This window comes from Rattus rattus, chromosome 4 (genome assembly GCF_011064425.1).
Source record: "Rattus rattus isolate New Zealand chromosome 4, Rrattus_CSIRO_v1, whole genome shotgun sequence".
Taxonomy (NCBI): Eukaryota; Metazoa; Chordata; class Mammalia; order Rodentia; family Muridae; genus Rattus; species Rattus rattus.
In genome coordinates, this window is record NC_046157.1 from 78,750,202 (window position 1) to 78,774,610 (window position 24,409).

Sequence of the window (24,409 nt, forward strand, 5' to 3'; positions counted from 1 at the left end):
AATCTTTTCTCTCTTTAAGTAAGAAAAAATTCAGCTTTTATGTGGGATTTTAGCCAAATGTATAGTACACTGGATGCTGTAGAAGTTAAGATCTGTCTACCCAAGATAATTCTTTTCCCTTGAGTACAAATAGCATTTCATTCACAATATTAAGTTAATAGAAGAAAAGAATTAAATCTGGTTATACTGCATACATTGCAATGTATGTGTGTAAAAATGCCACGCACCATTCAATATCAAGGTAGCCTTGAATCTGAGATTCAAGAGATAAAGAATTTGGATATTAAATTCTTTCCATGAAAAAATGTCAAGGGAAATCTTGTTAAGAATTTTACAGTGATTTCACTTCCCATTGTTTTTTTGTATCTTTTAATGAATCAAATAAAAAGAACATGTTAGACATGTTATCATATTAAATTAAAGTAATGGGGATACCATAGTGTGAAGTATCTTAATGGTAAGGTGAGATCAGTATTGAAAACAGTTTATGGGACTTATCAAACACATTATGCAGAGATCTGCATAAAGAGAGTGACTGAGTTTGCAAGGAACTTTTACCTATGAGCAAATCATATCCAACATAGTACAAATGAGAAAATTGCTCTCTGTTTCAGACATAATGAAATGTACTAATATCTTGTTGTTATGTCATTGTCCTAGAAGTTAAGTGTTATTATCAAGACAATAATGATGATGATGATAATCATAATAATAATAATAATTGATCATGCAATATCCTCTTAAAATATACAGCATAGTATCAAGTTTCCCTCTGTAGTTGCTTACAGTATTCAGAACCATGTTGTGTCCAGCTAGAAAGTTAAGCACATATCAACAGTGCAATTCAGTGGTAATGACAGTGCAGATAGGACACATGCTGTGTCGTGTTTTAAAATGACAACATCATGACATAGTTTTATACTTTATGCTCACCACCAATTCTCCAATGCCAAGTAAAGCTGTGAATATACAAGTTGGAGAATTCACCATACTTTAAGGCCAAAATAATCTAAATCTTGTGGCTTCTCACTCCCTCCCCCGCCCCCTGGTTTATTTCCTGACATTTGGTGCAAATCAAATTCGAATGAATAAAAAGCGAAATCACATGGACACATGACTTGCTTCTGTAAAGCATGGGAGGAGACAAATTCATTTTACTCATAAGGAATCCATGCTTTTACACACAGCAATCTGTTGTACACATTTCAAGATACCAGCCAATTGCTAAAATTTTTAAAAGAGTCATTTTGTTTGCAGCTTGTCGGCCAGGCTTCTACAAGGCTTTGGATGGTGTTGCCAAGTGTACTAAGTGCCCACCACACAGCTCAACCCAAGAAGATGGTTCAATGAACTGCAGGTGTGAGAATAATTATTTCCGGGCAGAAAAAGACCCTCCATCCATGGCTTGTACCCGTGAGTAGTTCTGCTGCAATCCATGCCTCCATGATTGGTTTGGTTTGGTTTGGTGTATCTTCCTATGGCTGTGATGTTTGTTTTGGAAGTGTGTGTGTGTGTGTGTGTGTGTGTGTGTGTGTGTGTGTGTGTGTGTGCGCGCGCGCACGCATGTACACTCTTGCTCATGCACATGTGTATGTATGTGCACTATGTGCAAGCTTGTCTGTGTGTGTGTGTGAATGCGTGGGTGTGTGTGCGTGTGTGTGCGTGTGTGTGTGTCAAGTATTTGCCTACATCTTTCTGTTTTCCATACGCAATCTGAAAACTCTCTGCTTCCTCCTCCATGCTTGACTCATCACAAATGCAACACTCATCACACAAAATGAATTAGTTTTTAAAGCACTTCCTGCAATGTAATTTCTATTCAAAGAAAAAAAAATCTATACTGAGTTCAGAATCTCACAACATATTTGCCAGGGCAGGAGAGGTTACAGACAGAGGATTTATGTTTGGAGATTTTTATTATCTTTTGCTATCTCTTGGTCATAGGTCATGGTAAATAAAAGGGTGAGGGGACTGAGATTTATAAACATAAAACTGAAGTTTTCATAACTATTCACCTGGGTTTTGAATTTATAGTAAATTTCTTTGTTGGACTTGGTAAATAGATCCTTAATCATGGATAGAAACTCCCAGTTCATAGTGTGGGTTGCTCATCTTGAATCCGTGTGCCTATAATCTTACGGATCCTCTGAAGATGAATTAGAGTAGATAATAAAAACAGGATGGTTTTTTACCTCTCCGATCCGTTTATAAATTTTCCATTTCCTTTGTAGTAGAAACCAGAAGTGATGCTCATTAATCTTTTTGGAACTACTTTGCAGGACCTCCATCTGCACCAAGAAATGTTATCTCTAACATAAATGAGACCTCGGTTATCCTGGACTGGAGCTGGCCCCTGGACACAGGAGGCCGGAAGGATATTACCTTCAACATCATATGTAAAAAATGTGGGTGGAATGTCAGGCAGTGCGAGCCATGCAGTCCCAACGTTCGCTTCCTCCCTCGGCAGCTTGGACTCACCAACACCACGGTGACAGTGACAGACCTCCTGGCACATACTAACTACACCTTTGAGATTGATGCCATTAATGGAGTGTCAGAGCTGAGCTCGCCACCGAGACAGTTTGCCGCCGTCAGCATCACAACTAATCAGGCTGGTGAGTACACGTTGGTGGCTGGACTTCAGCTGTCATGACCAACCAAGCCTTGTGTGGACAGACAAGAAGGATATTCTTCTCTAGTCTCTTGTTTAGATAATTATGGTACTTGACACACACAGTTTAATTCTCTGGATCAGAATAGACCATAGTTGCTAGGTGATTTCAAAGCTACTTCAAATAGTTATTTAGTTGGGATTCTGTGGCAACAAGGAGCTCCTTGGAACACGCTTAAACTTGAAGAAACTAGCAGATATTTGATGTTTACAAAGGTTACATAGACAGTAGAAAACTATGTATATTTTTATATTGGTTAAATTGGGTTCACATATAGTTATTTATTTAATACTATAAAGAATTCCCCAAGTGTCAGAGGTTGTCTTTCTTTTTCTTGAAGAGGAGGGAAATTTAACTAAATACAAACACGCTAGCAAGTGAGCGTGTGTTCGTTTTTCCTCTTTTGACCATGAGCGTCACATGAGTGGCTTCAAAAAACTCCTGTCACATGTGACTCTATTAACCTTACTTTTGGAGTATTTTACCAAAGCAATAAAAGCAAAACTGTAACATCTTTCCTGCCTGTCTGAACAAAGTTCCTTTCACTATAGTTAATGAATATCATCCCTAACTAAAACTGTACAATTTGTCTCCAGTATGACTATGCTGGATGGTAATATTCATACCAAAAAGCTCAAATATTAACAGTTCTAATTTGGTATGTTAGACTAGGAATACAGCCAAAAAGATTAGTCCTCAAATGTGCTAAATTATTCCTAAGGTCCATATCGCAGGGGCACCTCTTCCCAGAGTTCATTTATCTAAAAGATATACCTCACTTGTGCTGTCTAGCCACCCACTCCCTTGAGGCATCCCTGACAAGACAATTGAATATTACTTCTTTCTGAGTATGTACTCAAACATGTACCTTTCTAATTCTTGGTCCCAGTTTTTGCTTTTTCTTAACTTTGCTTTTGATCTTTCATCTTGATGAAAACTTATCTTTAATGTTTTTTTCATAGTGATGTATGAACATCATGAGTGGGAAATGTGTGACTTTTCAATGGCTTTATCAGCTGTCACTTTAATCATTTTTAGTAAACTTGCTTTGTCCCTCATTTTCCTCAATACCAGTCCCACTAATGCTGGCTTTTACTTTACTGCAATTAATGGTATCTAATATTTACAGCTAATCAAATTTATTTTAATAACTGTAACTTTTATTTAACTGTATATAAAAACATGAATAATATTCATGTTATATATTACATGACTGTTTTCTCCTATCCAGTGAACGGGGAAAGACTATAGTTTTAAATATGTGGCAAACAATTTACTCAAATTGACTATTTCAAGCTGATTTACTTCCTTTAGGCAGGAACATCAATCTGTTCTCTAATAATCTCCTAAACCAAACAAAAATATTTGAAAACAAGCAAATGCTCCTTATGTCCTATTTTATCATTCCCCTCTGACTTTCTGGCTATACATTAATCAGAAAATTAATAGCTCTGAATACACACAATGAGTGAGGAGAAGTAGAAGGGCATCCAGGAGAAGGCTAAGACCTTACAAAGTAGATGAGATAGTGCTTGCTACCCCCAGTGCCAGTTACAGATCACAGCATAAGGCAGAGGTCCAGCAGACTTCAGCTGTGACTCTTCCTAAATCCATTCTCGTCTCTTTAAAGAGCAATCATAGATTTGCAGTGTATAGTAGAAATGATAGAGACTTTTCATGATGTTTATACCATTTTGTATGCCATGAGGAAAGAGATCTTCGTTCTATCTCCAATTGCCAGGGTTAAGCATATACTTAACTTGTATGTAAGCATATACTTGTATGTAAGCAATACTGTCGCTATTGAGAACGTCTCTTTGTTTCACTTTATCCTTAATCCTGTGGAGGTTAATAGACTGGTAGCCTTCTAAAAATAATCCCCCTGCCTACCTTTGGAAGGATGTGGTTGAGCTTTACCTCCTTCTGTTCTCTCTACCTTGGCTATAAAGGACAAAAGTGAACGTATCCCTTTTAATTTAGTTTAAGATTGAGTTTACTGATCCTTCTCGTGATAACATTGTAAAAGCTTCATGATAACCACCTGATACGGCACCTTCTAAATCATAGAGGATAACGTGGTAAATTCTGATATTACTTCTCAGCTCTCAGTACTTTCACAAAGTCAGTAAGATTAAAAACAAATTAATAAACAAATAAATAAACAAACAAACATGGGTCCAAAATAAACTTTAAATCTATTAAACATGTAGAGCAAGAATTACAGATTGCAAGACAAACACCTTAAACTTACAGCCTGAAATAGTCCCACCTTTCACTTTACTACCTCAAGTAGCAATTAGTGCTAGAAATGCACGTTCTGCTGCTGGAGCATCCAGCTGTTTAGTCCTGGTCTCCACTGCTAGATCCATGGCTCTAAACATCTTATAGCAGATAACAAATTTAGATTAGAAGAAGTGACTCAGTCGGAGAATGTATAAAAGTTTGAGTTCTTTGTCTACTCACAGGCTACTGCTGGAAAAGATGCAGACATACTCCCAGCATGCCATCGTGCCTTCCAACTCTTTTCCTCCCCCCTCAACTCTACTTCCACATCCTACTTAGCCTTCCGCTCAGTGTCATTTGCCATGAAGTGGGACAGTGAGCTGGATAGAGAGAGATATCTGTCATGATCAACTGCAGTAACCCTGGTCAGTACTGTGTAGTTCCAAGTGATTCTAAAAATATTCGGCACCAAAAAAACGCCCTCATCACCTCCAACATTCCAAGACTGGATCTCATCCCATCATTCTCCGATGACTTTCACCCCACTTCTTTTTGTTTGTTTATTTAATTGTTTATTATTTAAAATGATATTTGAAGTTAAAACATTTTTTAAAATATTCTGTTAATGAGATTTTAACATAATTACTCTGCTCCCTTTCCTTTTCTCATTCAAAACACTCCGACATCCTCCTTCATGCTATCTTTAAGTTAGGTGCCTCATTCTTCGTTATTTGATCTTAAATATAACCATATCCTTTTCCACTTCTCTTTCCTACCCCTGACTCCTCTAGTGGCACCCCTCCCCAGCTCCCTTTCAACTCATGGTCTCATCTCTTTTCTTTCTTATGTTACATAAGCCTATATACATGCATAAAATATTAATACAGTTTTCCCAGTACACTTACTCTTAGTTATATGGATATGATTTCAGGGATGGTTAATCGTTACTGGATAACCAATTGGAGTTTCATCCTGCATGTGTTTATGCACACAGAAACACATACATACTATCCAATTTAGGTTAATAAAATGACTCCTCTTAATTTTTCGTAACAAATTTAATGTCATTTCTCCCACCTCCTTTCCTCTTTTCCTGTAATTGTCCTTCCTCTCCATCACCACTTCCCCCTGCCATCTTTTATGTAACCAGTATCCTGCTATCCATTCTCTTTCTAGCTCCCTCTCTACTGTGGGACCATTCTATTTCCTGTTCTTTCTCCTTTCTGACGTTTCTCCAGGTTATCTTCTCACATCTGAAGATTGGAGCTAGGAGCCAGAAATGAGAGAGAACATGAGGCCAACGTAATCTAAAGTAGTAGCACCTGGACTCACTAAATCCTATTCACTCTAAATTAATATTGTGTTAAATATTGAATCTCCTTTTAAGAAATCTTTTTAACCTGAGTTCTTCTGTGTTTTCTTTTTTGGTTTTGTTATGCTTTTGGTTTATGTGTCTCAAGTTTTCTTTTTCTTAGATAAATAACTCAAGGACAACGTGAGTCATGGTAATCTGCAAGTAGAATAACATGAGTTTGCTGTTGCTTTTATGATTTTTCTTTATGGTCTCATTCTACATTTAGGTTAACTTTTAAATTCCAAGTTTTTAGTTGATGGCAGCTCCTGTCCAATTCCTCTTCTCAACACTGGGACCCCATCTGACTTCCACATATGCAGGCCCTGTGAAAGGTGCCACGTTGTGGGTCCATGAGTATGTCAGTCCTGTTACGTTTGGAACATATTGTTTCCAGGGTGTGATCCAGCCCTTCCCGCCTTTCTGCCTCTTTGCCTCTTATTCTTTAAATATATATATTTAAAAATATATATTTAAGTATATGTATATATATATACTTAAAATATATTCTCTGTCTCTGTGTGTGTGTCTCTCTCTGTGTCTCTCTCTGTCTCTCTCTCTACACACACAAGCATATTTCTAAATATATAAATTCAACCCGCTAAGACTGCATTCTGCTACTTGTATATTTATTTTCAGTAATGAACATTGAATATTGGATAACCAATTGGAACCTCTCAGCGTTTCTTAATCAGCAGTAAGCCTTTGCGTCCAGTTAAGGGTCCTGAGCTTTCCCCCACTCAGGTATTCCTATTCTTGTTCTTGTTTGGCTCTTGTTTGAACAGGCATAGAGAATCCTGATAGGTGTAACTCTTGATATTACAAGAAGATACAATCTCAAAGAAAACTCCCCAACCCCCCGGTTCCTACAATTTTTCTACAACGTCTTCTGCAATACTATTTGAGCATTAGGTGCTGGGATTATTTTGTAGATTTATATGTTTTGATGTTCCTTGGAAGCACACTTTACTATTTTTTCTGATTTTGCTTTAACTCTTCTTCACCTATAACTACATATCCAAGCTTATCATCTGCCTGGAATAAATTGATCTTTAGTTTATTTCTTTAATTAAGCATTGCAAGTATGAATGTATATATAGAATATATAGAATTTGTGTAAACATGATCTTTGCCCATATGTAATAAATGTTAAAAAGTGAGATAATAGTATAAATTATGTCCATTTTCATTTGACTAGATTTTTTACAAATGAGTTTTCAACACAGAGTTCATCTGTTTTTTCCTGTCTTTCATTACTTAGGAAAATAAATTGTACGTAATTGCTATTTTACTCCTCATTTTCAAGACAAATTTTTTGAAGAATGGTATGCTTGGGACTTCAATATGACCAAGACATTAATTATATTCTCACCCACAGCCATCAATTTGGTCAACTGTACTACTAGTATTCCTGGGGCATAAAAAAAGGTTGACTGTATTTTCATATTTTATCTACAATAGGGTTTTATCCACTATATACCCATCCATGGATATAGCTCAGTGAGTTCCTGTTTATAGTGAGTTCAATTCCTGTACCAAAAGCTACAACAAAACAAGTAAAAGTACCGATGAGTGAGTAAACATAACTATAAATTCAAATCACAGATGAACATAAAAGAGGTTAATTTTTATTTATGAATTCTAAATGATTGGTGCAACTATAGACATTTCATAGCTTTCATTTTATAATGTACATGTAAAGCAGAGAGAAGAATAACATGTTTATTTATGTTTTCTGCTGATGCACCATTAAGTTATCTACAAAGGGATAGCACCTTAAAGACGGCTTCACGTACTGAAAGCAATGCTACTACCAGCTTCCATAAAGCGACTTCTTCCATCCATTTAATTTAATAATGAAAGCAAAAGCCTTCTTTGGAATAACATGAAATAGTCTTTTCCCTCCTAGTCAGAACTCACTACCAGATAAAAGAATAAAACTAAAAACCCAAAGACAATTTCTTCTTTTTTGTTTAATTTTGTTATCCCAGGACTATCATAACTTTGCTACTAATGAATTTTAATGTTTGAACAGGTTTTGTGGCAAATGTGTTGAAAATGACTTTACTTGAATTTATTTTAACTGATACTTAAATTTTTATCAATTATGGGACATCATGTAGGTGACTTTGGGATCTTTCTGTCATAGAGTTTTGCAACCTGCCATTTCACTGAATGAAATAGCATCATTTGTTATTATACAAAGAATCAAAGAGTTACTAAATATTAATAAACATTCTATAATTTTAAAATATACCTACTAGAAAAATAGTGGCTAAACTTACTGCTCTGTCTCTTATTCGTTTGTTTGCATTCTATTTATCTAACATTTTTTCACTTGGGATATGGCCTCAGACATAATCATGACAGAAAAACACTTCCTGTCAAAAACAGCTAGACAGGCTTTCTTATTTCAAAAGATTCCAAAATGAATATGATAAAAGTTCTTAGCCCAGTCTTCTGGGAACTGAGCGCTCTACATCGTTGCAGTACTTACAGAACTGTGTTTACTGTTCAGTTACACTTGTGGGCATTCTGTTAGACAATAGAATACTCTATAGAAAAAATCATTTCATAGTCCATAAAGTAAACCAGAAAGCTGACATGTAATGAAATTATCTTACCAACATATTCATGCTCTACTATATCACAAGGCATGCTACCCTGTTTTTCTTTGTAAGACTGAAATGAAGAAAAATAGGAAATAGAAGAAGAAAGAGATAAAAGAAGCCCTAACAGCTTAAATGTTATGTTTAAGTCTCTCAACCTATAAAGTCTTTTTTTTTTTTTGCCCAGAGATTGCTTGTCAATGTATGGTACAAATTTCAGAGTGCACTTGACTTGTGTAGTTCTGCTCTTCTCTTTAAATTGGGTTACATAACTAAGAAAGTTGAGGTTTTCTTCATGCAGTAATGCATCTCATTGTACCAGAACCATTCATATCAATTATTACATGAATGATGTCTTTCAGCTAACATCCACTGGAATGCAGAAATCTTTCATAGATACAAGAAATGTACAAGCTAAACAAAAATATTCTCACAAATATTTAGTTGTGAGAATTATTAAAATATTATTTAAATTTAAAGACATGACCATGTAGACTATGAGCAGGGGTAGCATATGGGAGCTTGCTAAATTAAATAGTATTTTTTGAGGTATTCATCTCTAATGCTTCATACTATAAATGCGGACCATACATGTGCCTGGTGATATGTGGTCACTCTTTACTAAGGCTTCTGCTTAAGTATATTTCCAGGGTAGAAAATAATAATGATCTTCCTAGAAGAGGAAATTATGGCGGTTGGGTGCTAACTACTTCATAACTGAATGCTACCAAGACTGCAAAATTTTTATTACAAGTAATGTATTTTTTTACATTTTTGTCTCAAACCATTCCAGAGGTGGCATGTTTAAATATGCTGTGCCTTAGTAATATCACTGTACATTTAAGCATAGAGAATAATGTCACTCTATGTTAAAAATTGAGAAATGTGTATTTTAGGGAACAAAGTTTATGCAAGCGATGTCCTACACTGGTGGGGCGATGACCCACAGTCTCACTTAAACAGATGTAATTAGAAGAAAATAGCAGAAAGGAAGAAGGATAAATCTAAAAACCAGCTATAAATCCTGGCACTTCATGTAATAGGAAGGTATGTTTTGTATATTCAAATTAAATCTGTCTATTCCATCCCAAATTTTGTTTTAAAATAAGTGTAAGGAAGCTTTTGGGTTAATCTAGAATGTTTTCATTTACAAATAGATGTCAGTGACAATCGTTGCACATAGACTGTCAGAAAGACTATTATGACAGAGAACATGTATTCCTAAAAAAAAGTTATGTTTGATTTTGTGCACAAACTCTGACATAATGAAAATATTATTGCTGAATTAGTGGTGAATGGGCCTCTGTTTTTAAAATCACAAAAGTATAGATAATAAATAAATAAATAATAAAATATAGGAATTTAAATACTAAACTTTAGGGTTCAGATGTCAACATTTTCAAATTCATAGTTCACATGTGTAATATGAGACAACAGCCAAGACACTATCTCATCTAGCTTGTTCCTTGTATTCCCCAAACATGTATGCATGCTTTTACATCAACTTTCTTGCTTTGCGAGGTATCTTTGACTTTACATAATAGGAAAAATTTATAGAAAGATGATTAGATTGGTTCTACATTTGTGAGATTTCCGCCAAAACCAACATAAGAGCAGAGGACTAAAAATTGTAGCATTACATCAAACACTGGACCATAAAGCTGCACACATCTTTAGAGGTTGAGGAAGGAAAAGGAAAAAGATACTGGGGAAAATTGAGAAGACAAAAGAATGTCCAAAATGTTCATGATGGCTCATGAATCTGAATAATCTTTTGCCACAGATCTAAGTAATCTAAGAGAGGAAGATTCTGAACTTACAGAAGGTCCATCTTTTACTTTAAATCATTAGTTGTTCTTATTTTTTATTGGTTATTTTATTTATTTACATTTCAAATGCTATCCCCCTTCCCAGTTTCTGCTCTACAAACCCCTTAACCCCATCCCCTTCCTCTATGAGGATGCCCCCACACCTGCCCACCCACTCCAGCCTCAGTGCCTAGCATCCCTTTATTCTGGATCATAGATCCTCCAAAGGACCAAGGGGCTCCCTTCCCATTGATGCCAGATTCTGCAGTCCTCTGCTACCTATCCAGCTAGAGCCATGGGTGCCCCCATGTGTACTCTGTGGTTGGAAGTTTAGTCCCTGGGGAGCTTTGGGGGATGTAGTTGATTGATATTGTGTACTTCCTATGGGTTACAAGCCCTTTCAGGTTCTTTCAGGCCTTGCCCTAACTCCTCCATTGGGGTCGCCACACTCTGTCCAACATTTAGCTGCAAGCATCTGCATCTGTATTGGTCAGGCTCTGGCAGAACCTCTCAAGTGACTGCTATACCAGGCTCTTGTCAGCAAGCTCTTGACATAAGCAATACTGTCTAGGTTTGGTATCTGCAGATGGGATGGATCCCTAGGTGGGGCAGTCTCTGGATAGCCTTTCCTTCAAACTCTGCTCCACTTTTGTCCCTGAATTTCCTTTTGACAAGAGGAATACTGAATTAATATTTTAGAGGTGGGTGGGTGGCCCCATCCCTCAACCAGGGGTCATGGCTATCTATTGGATATGGTCCTTACAGGTTCTTATTAATTTTGAAGTTCCTTTTAAGAAGTTTAGTGTGTAGCTAAAGTGAGACAATTTAAATTTCTCTCAAATATAAGTTAGCCTACATTAGACAATGTGAGGGAAAAATGATATATCATCAGTTTTTTTTGTTTGATTCATATTGTTTTTATGTGCACTAGGTCAGGTATTTTTCATTTTTTATCTTTGTAAAGTAATTCAGTGTGGATTCTCTAGAGATATAACATTCTATGGCTATTTTCAGATGACAATTTTATTTTTGCTTCCTTTAATTAGTCTTATTTTATTTCCCTTCTCTTAAAAATTATTTTAGAAAATTTTTACAGTTGACCAATGAGATGGTTTGCCAATGTTAAAGGCTATGTGCTAGAATAGAGTACATTTCTTGGTATGGATTTATATGGTAGAATAAAACTTTTGTGGATATCTCTCACCGATTTTATCAACTCTGAATATTGTATATACATGATATTTTAATTAAAATCTTAATGTAAAACAGCTAAAACTAGGGTTTATAGCTAATATATATGTTTATATATATGTTAATGTGATTATTTGTGAAAATGCATGATGAATTGAGAATATAGAATTCTAGTATAAAATTCTCCCGTAAGTTAATGAAGTCTGAGAGATATGAGAAAATAGAGCTTCTCACTTGACAAATTTAAACTAGATTAATTGTGTGTGTGTGTGTGTGTGTGTGTGTGTATGTGTGTGTGTGCGTGTGTGTTTGTGTGCATATATACCCTCATGTGTACACATATATATGTTCAAGCATGCTCTTTGTATATAAGGTTGATTTTGTCTATCTTTCTCTATAGTTTGCCACCTCAATCTGAAATTCACCTCCTTGTCTAGACAGACTGTCTAGTGACCATCCTGTCCCCCCAGGACCTATATATCTGTTTCCCCTAGTGCTATAGTTACAGGTGCAAGGCAACTCACATGGATATTAAATGGTTGCTGAAGAACTGAGCTCAGATCTTTATGGGTATACATGAGACACATTAGCCACTGACTGAGCAGTCTAGTTTTACTCTTAACGATCTTACATGTTCTGTTCATGTTCAGGTTATGGTAGGTATTTGAAATGGGAAGGACAAATGCATGAAATTATATTTCATCCAGTGCCAGTTACATGTTGATTGATCAATGCTGACTAGTTTTATTTTCAGTTATCATGTGGAATATTTAACAACAGATTGACTCTCAAGGGACACAACAATGCTTAGCCAATTCCTGGTTTTATTTGGCAGCTCAATTAGTTTCTATTTTATGTGTTTCCTGAGCATTGACAGAACACTTATTATGAGCCTCATGCATTATAGACAAGATCATGATTAAGATGTGGTGTCTACATTCAAGGAGCTCTCCATCAAGAGGATTTGAAAAGTTCTAAAAACCCTGCATGAAATTGATTGTTTTGGCCAGGAAAAGTCTGTCAGGCCAGCTGCCAAGAGTCTGCAAGTATCACCTGCAGCTGAATGAAGACAACTAGTAATTTATCTTAAGTTCACAAATAGTGGCTAACTCTATCCAATAGCATCATCCTTTTTCTCTGTTACTTAGGCATGATGGTTAAAGCCTCCTCATTCTACACGATTCTAATACAACCACACACACACACACACACACACACACACACACACACACACAGAGAGAGAGAGAGAGAGAGAGAGAGAGAACACTTATATCTTGAATTAGAAACATTACCCCAAACTCAAATCCCTAGCATGAAACAAGACCATGTCCCCTCAAAGTGGAAGATTATAAACAGGTAGATAGACAGATGGATAGATGGATAGATAGATAGATGGATGGATAGTAAATAGGTAGGCTACATAGGTACATAGATTATAGATAAACTCCAAAGACCTCTGTAAAAAGGAAAAAGGTACACTTCAAATTTGTGCATTAGTTCCTTTTGCATTGTAAAATATTCTGGATTGGAGGGGACTTGTAAGTGTCAGTAAAGATGAGATCCCTTTTCCCTGAGGCTTCATATTTTTTTCAGAGTACGTTTGTAGCTCTTCATGTACCCTGTAATCAGTCAATCATCAACGTTATTAGTTAATTTGTCTGTTTTTATACCAGCTTATAGGACAAGCTTTTTCCTGGTATGGAATGTAATATTCTTCATAGTAAAATACTTCCTTACTTTTTTCTACTACTTACTTCCATTGTCAGTAATCTTATTGAATGAGATCAGCATTATCTGTCATCTGATCACAGAAAATAAGAGAAAACACATTTTTATACAACCATGTAGATATATGTAAAAAAAATGAAGCAACATGAGAATCACTGATAAACATGGGGATTACGTGCAATCTCTCAATACAGAAACTCTCTAGAGCAATAGTCCTTGGCATTATTTTTTTTCTGAAAAACATTTCACACAAAAAAATATTTGTAGAGAACACATAGGCCAAACTTATGAGGATACACTGAAACAAAAATCGTACTACTTCTGAATCCCAAGGCAGAGCCCAGACCTTATCTTCTTCAATCTTTGGACATAAAAATTGTTGAGTTCCTCTTCTTCTCATTAAGAACTATGTTTCTGAGTGTTATATGTTGCCTTGGCTACAGCTTGAAAACTGATATGAGTAGTCCTTCGTAAAAGAACCACAGATGTTCAGTGTGTGATATATTTCCTTCTTACCCTAGTGGCCTTTATAAAAAGGGCTTGAAGATCAGCTTATAACAAGTCAACTAATGACATGATATAGAGGGGCCCCTGGTTCAGTGGCTGTTATTACAGCTGTGTCTCATTACATGTGAGATGCTTAGAACATGCATGCATTCCGAATGGCATTTATCTTTTGAATTTCAAACATTCCTACCATAAATAAAGATTTTATGCTTTTCAAAAATGTTTCACAGTTTAGTCTAGGGAATACTGAAAGGTCACTTTGCCTTAATGACAGTCTCCCTCCCAGGACTCCTGGAGCTAAGATGTGCACTTTCTGAGTGCTCACCTACACAGACCTGTGTTACTCTTTCCTCTGCCCATTTCCTGCTAGTCCCTTAGCCTGGTGAGGTGATAATAACTTGAATTTCATAAAAACACCAGTGTGGGAACCAAACGAGAACTGGCCTTTGAACAAAGCTTAATAATTTCCACTTTTTGACAACTTTCTAATAGGAGTGATTTATTCTAACATAAACTATAATGATACTGTTGTGAGAAAAATGAAATTGTGATGAGTATTTTTGTTTCAAAACTGAGAAAATAACAGATTTTTGAACTATTTAAAATGAGAGTTTTACAATACCCCCTCCAAATTCCAAGGTATAATTAAAAGAAGCTAGTGTTTTACCATTTAACAAATGAAACTTTAAGGAAGTTGAGTTTTCACTGTTAATTAGTGACCACTCTTTTTCTTTAAAAAATGAAAAGCAAGCGTGTGATCCCTGTTTTGTTTTCCAATCTTAAGTGCCTGGTAGCTATCTAGTGTATGCCTACATATTTTCCAAGATGAAACTATCTCCTGTCTTATAGAATGAACCATTGAAGGAAGAAAATTCATTTCATGTGTCTTTGATTCTGGAAGAAACCCTGCCATGATCCTTTTGTTCTCCAAATATTTGTTGACTTAGATAGAAGATTAACCTGGGAGTTATTTCTGCATTAACAACTGCTTCTCTTGGAATGAGCTCTGCCCCACTTCTATGCTAGGCAGCAGCTGCCCTGGGCAGCTCCTGCAGTTGGTGCCAGGCAGCTGTGTTTCCTGACTGTATTTCTTTATGGATCCTCCCATACTCATTGTCGTCACCTGCACAGCTTGATTGGCCTTGACTTTTTCCCGTAACAAACACTACAACCAGAAGAACCTTCATATGACCGCAGCAATAAGCAGTACAGAGAGGAGATGGAACGTAAAGACATTCCCATGAATGTGTGCCTGTGAACGTGTGTGAGGGAAAATGTTGGGAGGTGAGACGAGGAAGAAGGTGCTTACCACATGTGATTGAGTGTTTGTGAAAAATCCCAGATCACATCTTACCTGGGAAGAGAGGCCAGAAATGCTGGAGTCCTGAGTCCTTGTCTTGCAAAGAAGAGAACCCAGTTCCATTAACAGAACCAAACATAGATCCAAAGGTCAAAGCTTCACATTCCTACACAGCTAAGAGGGAATGATCTCATAGATCAGAGTTATATTTAACTCAAACTAAGAGATTAGTCTGGTCTATATTTTATTCATAGTTTTGTCCTAAAAATTTACTCGAATGGCATTCATGCCAACAAACTGATAATATTTCAAAGGTGGATAATAATGGCGTTCAAGAAAATACCCCTTGAAAACACAGCTCACCCTGTATAAAATGGTAGAGATACTTTTATTTCAAATATAGCTTTAGTTTTGTGAGTTGTTTTGCGAAGCACTTTTTGAGTTACATTAATATATGTTAACTCCTTTACAGAGACAGTGTGCGTCTGGCTATATGTCTACGAAGGCAGACATATAGAATCTTTGTAAGAGGAAAGAAGGGATAGAGATAAATTTTAACAAATTGGTGCATGCTGTTTTGGTTCTGAAAAGGTCAAAGTCCACTGTGTGGGCTGGCAAGCAGAAAACCTGGTTCATTGAACACTGCCACATCAAAGTTGGCAGATTAAAGTCAGAATTCTGATTTCTGTTTTACCTGATTTTTTTTCTTCCTTTGGATTCCAGACAACTAGACAAGCCCCATCAGTATTATCATATATGCTTTCCTTTGCCCAAAATCTGTTATTTTAGATTCTTACTTCATTTGTACAACACTTTTATCCTGACAGCAATAGTAGTGTATCACCAACTGTCAAGGCTCCTTGCCGTATGAAAGTATCACTGTTCCCATGTCAGTGGTCTCATATATTATCTCTTTGTTACACGAATTGCTACTCCACGTGTTTAAGAAAAATATTAGAAAGGGCTAAAGCAGACAATAGTCTTTGAATTGTAGGCACCAGCCACATATCTGTGCTGGAATTCTCTTCCTGTTGCTCTTGCTGTTTCATTAGAACACTTTCCTTGAATTTTGGTGGGAGGTATTAGCTGGCCCATTAAAAAACAAAACACATTCTTTCATATAATACTATCCAAAAATATGAGGAATTTCTGGAATTCATCTGGCTGATCTCTTTGAAATATTAAATACTTTTAAATTAAACGCATATCTAGTGAGAAATTATATCAAACAGTGAGAACACTTCACGGTAGCAATATCCTAGATAACATCACTGTGTGAACAATGTCAGATAGTAGAAGGTCACCTTCTTTTTCACATGGCCTGTTGACAAGAGCAGTGTCAGACATGCTAGGATATCCTGAACACCATAATTTCCTATGTTCAAGAGACATGCTTATGTCCAGTAAATAATGCCACTAGAATACAAATCCTTGCCAATTGTTTTTGAGTAGTAATAATGATGGAGACCCTCAGCTTAGAGAGTCTTAGATTCAAAGATCATAAAATAATTCTTAAGAGTCTCTCAGCATACCGGTATGTACTGATTTTCAACCAACACTACAGATTAAGAGAGTTTCTGAAAATACCAAGGAGCTTCCTATAGAGGAGGAAACACTGCAGACCAATCTGGTCAGAAAGCTTTTAGAATGTTCTCAAGAAAAAGATTTCTTTTCCAATCATGAGAGATGTGGACAGTAATGAGGTTTACATGCTGCACTCATTTCAAGTTGAACTTCAGTGCACTTCTTGGCCAGAGGTCGTGCACATTGAGTTTTATGTAAACTGATATTATGTTGGTATCAAGAATATGACAATTATTTTACTGTTTTATACAAATTAAAATAATGACTTTTATTACTAATATTTCCTGAATCTAATTAATTATAAAGGATTTTAGCATTTATTTATGTTTGGTTTCTTTCCAAACTTGTCATAGAGTAAAAAAAAAAGGTTGGAAACCATTATAATATAGTTTACACAACACATTAACTGATATTCAAGTATGTGTCCTTCCTCATTTTGGTTATGCTTTGTAGCTTGTGAAACATTTCTCTGAAATTGTGTTCATGCTTGGTCTGTATTTAGGGTGAGACAGGGCATATACTTGCCTATTCGGGATTTTGGTATTGACAAAAGAATTGAAAAACACACTCTGAAGCTAGGTGACATGGCTTATGCCTAAAATTCCAGTATTTTGCATGTCAGTTAAGAGGACTTAGAACTCAGGATTTCTGAGACAGGAAAGAACAATAATTTAACTGCATTTCTTTTTTTTTTAAGGCTTTTTTTTTTATTAACTTGAGTATTGAGTATATTTAGAGTGTTATTCTCTTTCCCAGTTTCCGGGACAACATCCCCCTAACCCCTCCCCCTCCCCTTCTTTATGGGTGTTCCCCCATTGTCCCCCATTACCGCCCCCCCAACAGTCACATTCACTGGGGGTTCAGTCTTAGCAGGACCAAGGGCTTCCCCCTTCCACTGGTGATCTTACTAGGATATTCAATGCTACCTATGAGGTTGGAGTCCAGGGTCAGTCCATGTATAGTCTTTAGGTAGTGGCTTAGTCCCTGGAAGCTCTGGTTGCTTGGCATTGTTGTTCATAAGGGGTCTCGAGTCCCTTCAAGCTCTTCCAGTTCTTTCTCTGATTCCTTCAATGGGGGTCCTGTTCTCAGTTCAGTGGTTTGCTGCTGGCATTCGCCTCTGTATTTGCTGTATTCTGGCTGTGTCTCTCAGAAGAGATCTATATCCGTCTCCTGTCCGCCTGCACTTCTTTGCTTCATCCATCTTGTCTAATTGGGTGGCTGTATATGTATGCGCCACATGTGGGGCAGTCTCTGAATGGGTGTTCCTTCTGTCTCTGTTTTAATCTTTGCCTCTCTATTCCCTGCCAAGGGTATTCTTGTTCCCCTTTTAAAGAAGGTGTGAAGCATTCACATTTTGATCATCTGTCTTGAGTTTCATGTGTTCTAGGCATCTAGGGTAATTCAAGCATTTGGGCTAATAGACACTTATCAATGAGTGCATACCATGTGTGTTTTTCTGTGATTGGGTTACCTTACTCAGGATGATATTTTCCAGTTCCAACCATTTGCCTATGAACTTCATAAAGGCATTGTTTTTGATAGCTGAGTAATATTCCATTGTGTAGATGTACCACATTTTCTGTATCCATTCCTCTGTTGAAGGCAATGCTGGCGAGGATGTGGAGAAAGAGGAACACTCCTCCATTGTTGGTGGGATTGCAGACTGGTACAACCATTCTGGAAATTAGTCTGGAGGTTCCTCAGAAAATTGGACATTGAACTGCCTGAGGATCCAGCTATATCTCTCTTGGGCATATACCCAAAAGATGCCCCTTAACTGCATTTCTTACTGCTATTTTGCCAAGCTTTGTTGCCTTTGATCTAGGAAGAGATAATTAACAGTATCTATTGCTGTCAGTTTAACCATGGTTAGTCTTGCTAGTCTTGAGCTGTTTGAAGCCCATGTCATTGGCTGCTCTCTAACTTTACAATTGCTCAAAAGCAGCTGGCATGTCATTCTCACTCCCTGAAAGGCTAGCTCTGACTTATTGCTAATCTAGCCAAGGTGGCCAGCACTTGAAAATGAGTTTTAATCAGCCAGGGCATTTTCCATTATACTGTTTGAAAGCTGTTGCCTTTAGAAACCTTCCACTCCCTAGCCACTAGGTTATTACCCACCATCGGTTGCTCCATTTTTCCCAGAGGAAGCTGACAGACTGGCACTGAAGGTCAGACAGTGCCGTGGGAGATGGCTTTCTAGGTGACCTTTCATTCCCCTTCTTTCTACATGACATCCCTATCGTCCTTTTTATAAGTATTCACCTAAGTCCCTGTAAATGCTGAGTGCTCCTACATGCCACACATTGTTAGGCTGGTTGGGTGAATATGGTAATAATTATCACACAGCTGTTACCATAGAGAATTTTATGAAGCAAAATATATTAACTAAATTGAGTTTATACAAAGGAAATGAATCAGTGGAAAGGGGAAATAAGAAGCTGGAGATGTGACTGGTTCTGGAGAATGCTGCCTTGGCATTTATGAATCCCTTAGTTCCCCATTCCACCTTTAAAAAGCCTTTATCTCTTAGAGGACAAGAAGTTCAGTCACCTAAAACTCTAATCTATACTATGAGTGTGAGGCTGAAAAGGGATATAAGGAACATGGTGATGATGAAGAACAGGAGGAGGAAAAGGAGGAGCGAGGAGAGGAGAAGAAAAGGAGAGGGAGGAGGAAAAGGAGAGGTGGTAGTGGAGGTAATTTCCAGTCTGTGAATACTTTTTGGAAGCCTTGAGATGGGCCATGAAAATTGGCTTATAGATTTAATTCTTACAAAACAGAACAGAAATATTAAAGGGCCGAAAAATGAGCAAAAAATTTGAAAAAGATAATTCTTTTTCCAGCAAGTTAGCTCCCAGCCGTTTAGTTCAGTAATATTATGAAGAGTACAGAGTAGGTGATAGCCACTGGAAAATGAATGGAGGTCTTCAGGACTTCAGGGATATGAAGGATTGTGTTTGCCAAGACAACACATTCATTTCTATTTACATAGGTAAGTATATTAATTTTAATCTCATTTATTTATATATTCTCTTATATATTACATTCTGATCACAATTTCCCTTCCCTCCTCTTCTAATTACTTCCATTTCTTAAAAAGTTTTGTTTGGAATGAACACACATTCACTTCTGTTTCCTAAAAAAATTGAGTTAAGACTATAAAACATACTTTTCTTATTGGATATTTTCTTTATTTACATTTCAAATGTTATCCCCTTTCCCAATTTCCCTTCCAAAATTCCCCTATCCCATCCTTTCTCCCCCTACTTTTGTGAGGGTGCTCCCCCACCCACCCACTCTGTCCTGCCTCTTTGCCCTGGCATTCCCCTGTGCTGGGTCATCAAGCCTTCACAGGATCAAGAGCCTCTCCTCCCATCCTCTGTACATATGGGGCTGGAGCCATGGGTCCCTCCATGTATATTCTTTGGTTGGTGGTTTAGTCCCTGGGAGCTCTGGGGAGTCTGGTTGGTTGATATTGTTGTTCTTCCTATGGGGTTGCAAACCCCTTCAGCTCCTTCAGTCCTTTCTCTAACTCCTCCATTGGGGACATTGTTTTCAGTCCAATGGTTGGCTTCAAGCATCTGCCTCTGTATTTGTCAGGCTCTGGCAGAGTTTCTCAGGAGACAGCTATATCAGGTTCCTGTCAGCATACATTTCTTGGCATTCTTGTATAGGCTTGGTGAGTGTTATGTGGGATGGATCCCCAGGTGCTGAAGTCTCTGGATGACCTCTCCTTTAGTCTCTGCTCCATACTTTGTCGCTGTATTTCCTGAGAGAATTTTGTTCCCCCTTCTAAGAAGGACTGAAGCATCTATACTTTGGTTTTCCTTTTTCTTGAGCTTCATATGGTCTGTAAATTGTATCTTGGAATTCCAAGATTTGGGCTAAGACCCACTTATCAACGAGCGCATACCATATGTTTTCTTTTGTGACTAGGTTAACTTACTCAGGATGGTATTTTTTAGTTCCATCCATTTGCCTATGAATTTCATGAAGTCATTGTTTTTAGTAGCTGAGTAGTACTCCATTGTGTAAATGTACCACATTTTCTGTATCCATTCCTTTGTTGAAGGGCATCTCGGTTCTTTCCTGCTTCTGGTTATTGTAAATAAGGCTGCTATGAACATAGTAAACAAGTGTTCTTGCAATATGTTGGAGCATCTTTTGGATATATGCCCAGGAGTGGTATAGCTGGGTCCATCGGTTACTACCTATGGTTACTACTATGTCCAGTTTTCTGAGTAACCGCCAGATTGATTTCCAGAGTGGTTGTATCAACTTGCAATCCCACCAACAATGGAGGAGTGTTCCTCTTTCTCCACATCCTTGCCAGCATCTGCGGTCACCTGAGTTTTATTTTATTGGATATTTTTTATTTACATTTCAAATATTATCCCTTTCCCCCCACCCAAACACCCACCCCCCTCCAACCTCCTAGCCCTGACATTCTCTTACAGTGGGGATTCCAACCTTGGCAGAACAAAAGGCTTCTCTTCCCTCTGGTGCCCAACAAGGCCATTCTCTGTTACATATGCAGCTGTTTTGATCTTTACTGTTCTGACTGATGTGTGGTGAAGTCACAGAGTTGTTTTGATTTGCATTTCCCTGATGACTAAGCATGTTGAACATTTCTTTAGGTGCTTCTCAGCCATTCAGTATTCCTCAGTTGAGAATTCTGTTTAGCTATGTAGCCCATTTTTAATAATGTTTTTTGATTCTCTGGAGTCTAACTTCTTGAGTTCTTTGTATATATTAGATATTAGCCCTCTATCAGTTGTAGGACTGTAAAGATCTTTTCTTAATCTGTTGGTTGCTGTTTTGTCCTATTGACAGTTTCTTTTCCTTACAGAGAAGCTTTGCAATTTTATGAGATTCCATATATATTCCACAAAGTAGCTTTTTATCCTGGGGTCATGGTTTTCTGCAGTTCAACAGCCTGGTTCTTTCTATCTATCTATCTATCTATCTATCTATCTATCTATCTATCTATCTATCTATCTATCTATCAAATGTGTGTGTATATATATATATTCCCATATATATTCATATATATCTATATACAGGAATATATGTATGTGTATATGAATGTTTTTGTGTATGTGTATATGTACATATGTGTATACATTGATTTGATGGCATTGCCTGACCAAAACCACAGACTGATTGTGCTGTTGCATTGTTCTTTAGTGTTTAGTTCTCTGCCATAATATCTATCAAAGGCACTTGAAAAATGGGGCTTTTCTAGTTTGGGGTGGCTATTTATACAAAAACAGAATTGCTTTTGTTACTGATCCAACTCTGTACCATCAATACTAACAGGCATAAAGGAATAAGAAATGAACAAGAGCCTGTGTTTTGTCACTCTCTGATGCTTTCCCCTTCACAGGGGTCTGTTACCTGTAGAGTCAGGCATGCAATTTCTTCATTATGTCAGAGAAGCGTACAGACTTTTCTGTAGTTTGAAAATATAATCCTGTGTTTGTTCCAAATGGTTAGGATCTGGCAGACGAAGGAGAATGTTGATGCCTGATGCAAGAGAGAGGGGGGGGGAGAGGGAGGGGAGGAGAGGGAGAGGGAGAGGGAGAGGAGAGGGAGAGGAGAGGAGAGAGAGAGAGAGAGAGAGAGAGAGAGAGAGAGAGAGAGAGAGAGATCTGGCCTATGATTTAGAAAAATAAATGAATCTGCAAGAGGGATAGGCTTATTGACAAACTGACGGTAGCCCATTTGAGAGATAGTGGTCTGAACCAAGCCAAGGGGAGGATATAGCTCAACTATCCGACATTAAAAAAAGTCAGTGTGGTATAAATTAGCCAGGTGTTAATTAAAGACCAAGGGAGAGTAGCAGCTCATTCAGATATAAATGTTACTTAAACAGAGTGAAACCCAGAGGGTGATGATATCAGTACTCAAGATCACAGAGAGGGGGCATTTTACATGTGATCAGTTAAGGAGTGGTTATTCCTCTAGAGAGTTGTACAAAATTTGCAAATGATGAGAAATATCTGATTATGAGGGGAGGGGATCCTTAAGTATTCAGTATTCATTTTACCTTTGCAAGTCATAAGGTTTTAAGAGAAAAGGGTGATCAGATATTTGATTCTAATTTTTTAATGAAATGAATTTATTTTCTTATTCATTCAGGTCCCACATTCTTGCCAACTCTTTCCTCCCCCATCATTAAGAACCAAATTTTATGTTCATTCTCTTTCAGTTGAAGAAAACACACATTCTTGGAGACATAGTTTCACAGTGACTCCTAGTTACTCTGTCCCTTACAAACTTCCCCCCCCCTCCCAAAATGATCCCTGAGCTTCAGGAAGCTTTAGTAAGTCCAATAAGCCTTCAACCCTACACAAAGAACTCAGGCAACTCAAGAATGTTGAAAGTAAAATAGTTTTCCCCAGGGAAGAGCACACCAGTTGGTTATCCAATACCAAATGGTCAGACCTAAAAATGTTCATACACGTAATATACAGACTGAGCAAGTTGTACATTATATGTGTGTGCATATGTTTGTGTGTGTGTTTGTGTGTGTGTATGTGTGTGTGTGTCTAACTACAATTGACAAAGAAAGAAGTCACAATTTTGAAAAGGAGAAAGAGATATACAAGTGGTTTTGGAGGAAAGAAAAGGGAGGAGGAAATGGTATAATTATAATCTCCAAATACAAAAGAAATAATTTAAAAATCAAATAATAAAAATGAAACCAAACAAACAGAAAACCAGAAAGACAAAAATTAGCAGAGCAAAACAACAACAACAATAACAACAAATGAAACAAACAAACAAACAAACAAAAAGGACTCATTGTAGACTTGGCAAACTATCCTGGGCATAGGGCTTCCCTGAGTATATTTGGAATACCCACTGAAAGACACACCATTGGAGAAAACTCATTTTCCCTTTGCCAGAAAGTATTGATTGCAAATACTTTCACTGTTAGGGGTCAAACTTTATGTCTACTTCCCCTCCTTTTTTCTGGGATAACTTTTAGGGTTTAAACATGTTCAGGTCAGGTATATGCTGTCAGAGTCTCTCTGAGTCCATATGTATCTTCAGTCTACTGGAGAAGCTCACACACTTTTTTTGTAGTCATCTGCCATCTTTGGTTCTTACAATCTTTCTACTTCATCTTCCACGTATCCTGAACCCTGAGGAGAGGAGTGTGAGAAGGACACTCAATTTCTGATGGATTGTTCCAAACTCTCCCACTCTCTACACATTGTCTGGTTGTGAATCTCTGTGTTAATTACCATTTACTGTAAGAAGAGACTTCTCACCTGATGGTTAAATGTAGTGTTTTACAGGTTAAGCAAAATGTTATTTGGAGTCATCTTATTCTTACGTCCTTTTAGAGAAATAGCAGTACATTTTTTCTTTAGGACACACGTCTTGTTGAGCAGAGATAAATTTTGAAAAATAGACAAAAAGAAATA

General features: G+C 37.2%; 1 protein-coding gene across 2 annotated transcripts in view; it reads left to right on the forward strand.

Moving 5' to 3' along the window:
- The window catches only part of Epha3 (EPH receptor A3), a 325,888-nt gene that overhangs the window by 208,929 nt on the left and 92,550 nt on the right, over positions 1-24,409 (forward strand). For both annotated transcript variants that reach the window (XM_032900528.1, XM_032900527.1), the window contains exons 4-5: positions 1,258-1,413; positions 2,280-2,615. In XM_032900528.1, the coding sequence (XP_032756419.1) occupies positions 1,258-1,413; positions 2,280-2,615 (492 nt within the window). The remainder of the gene's footprint in view (positions 1-1,257; positions 1,414-2,279; positions 2,616-24,409) is intronic.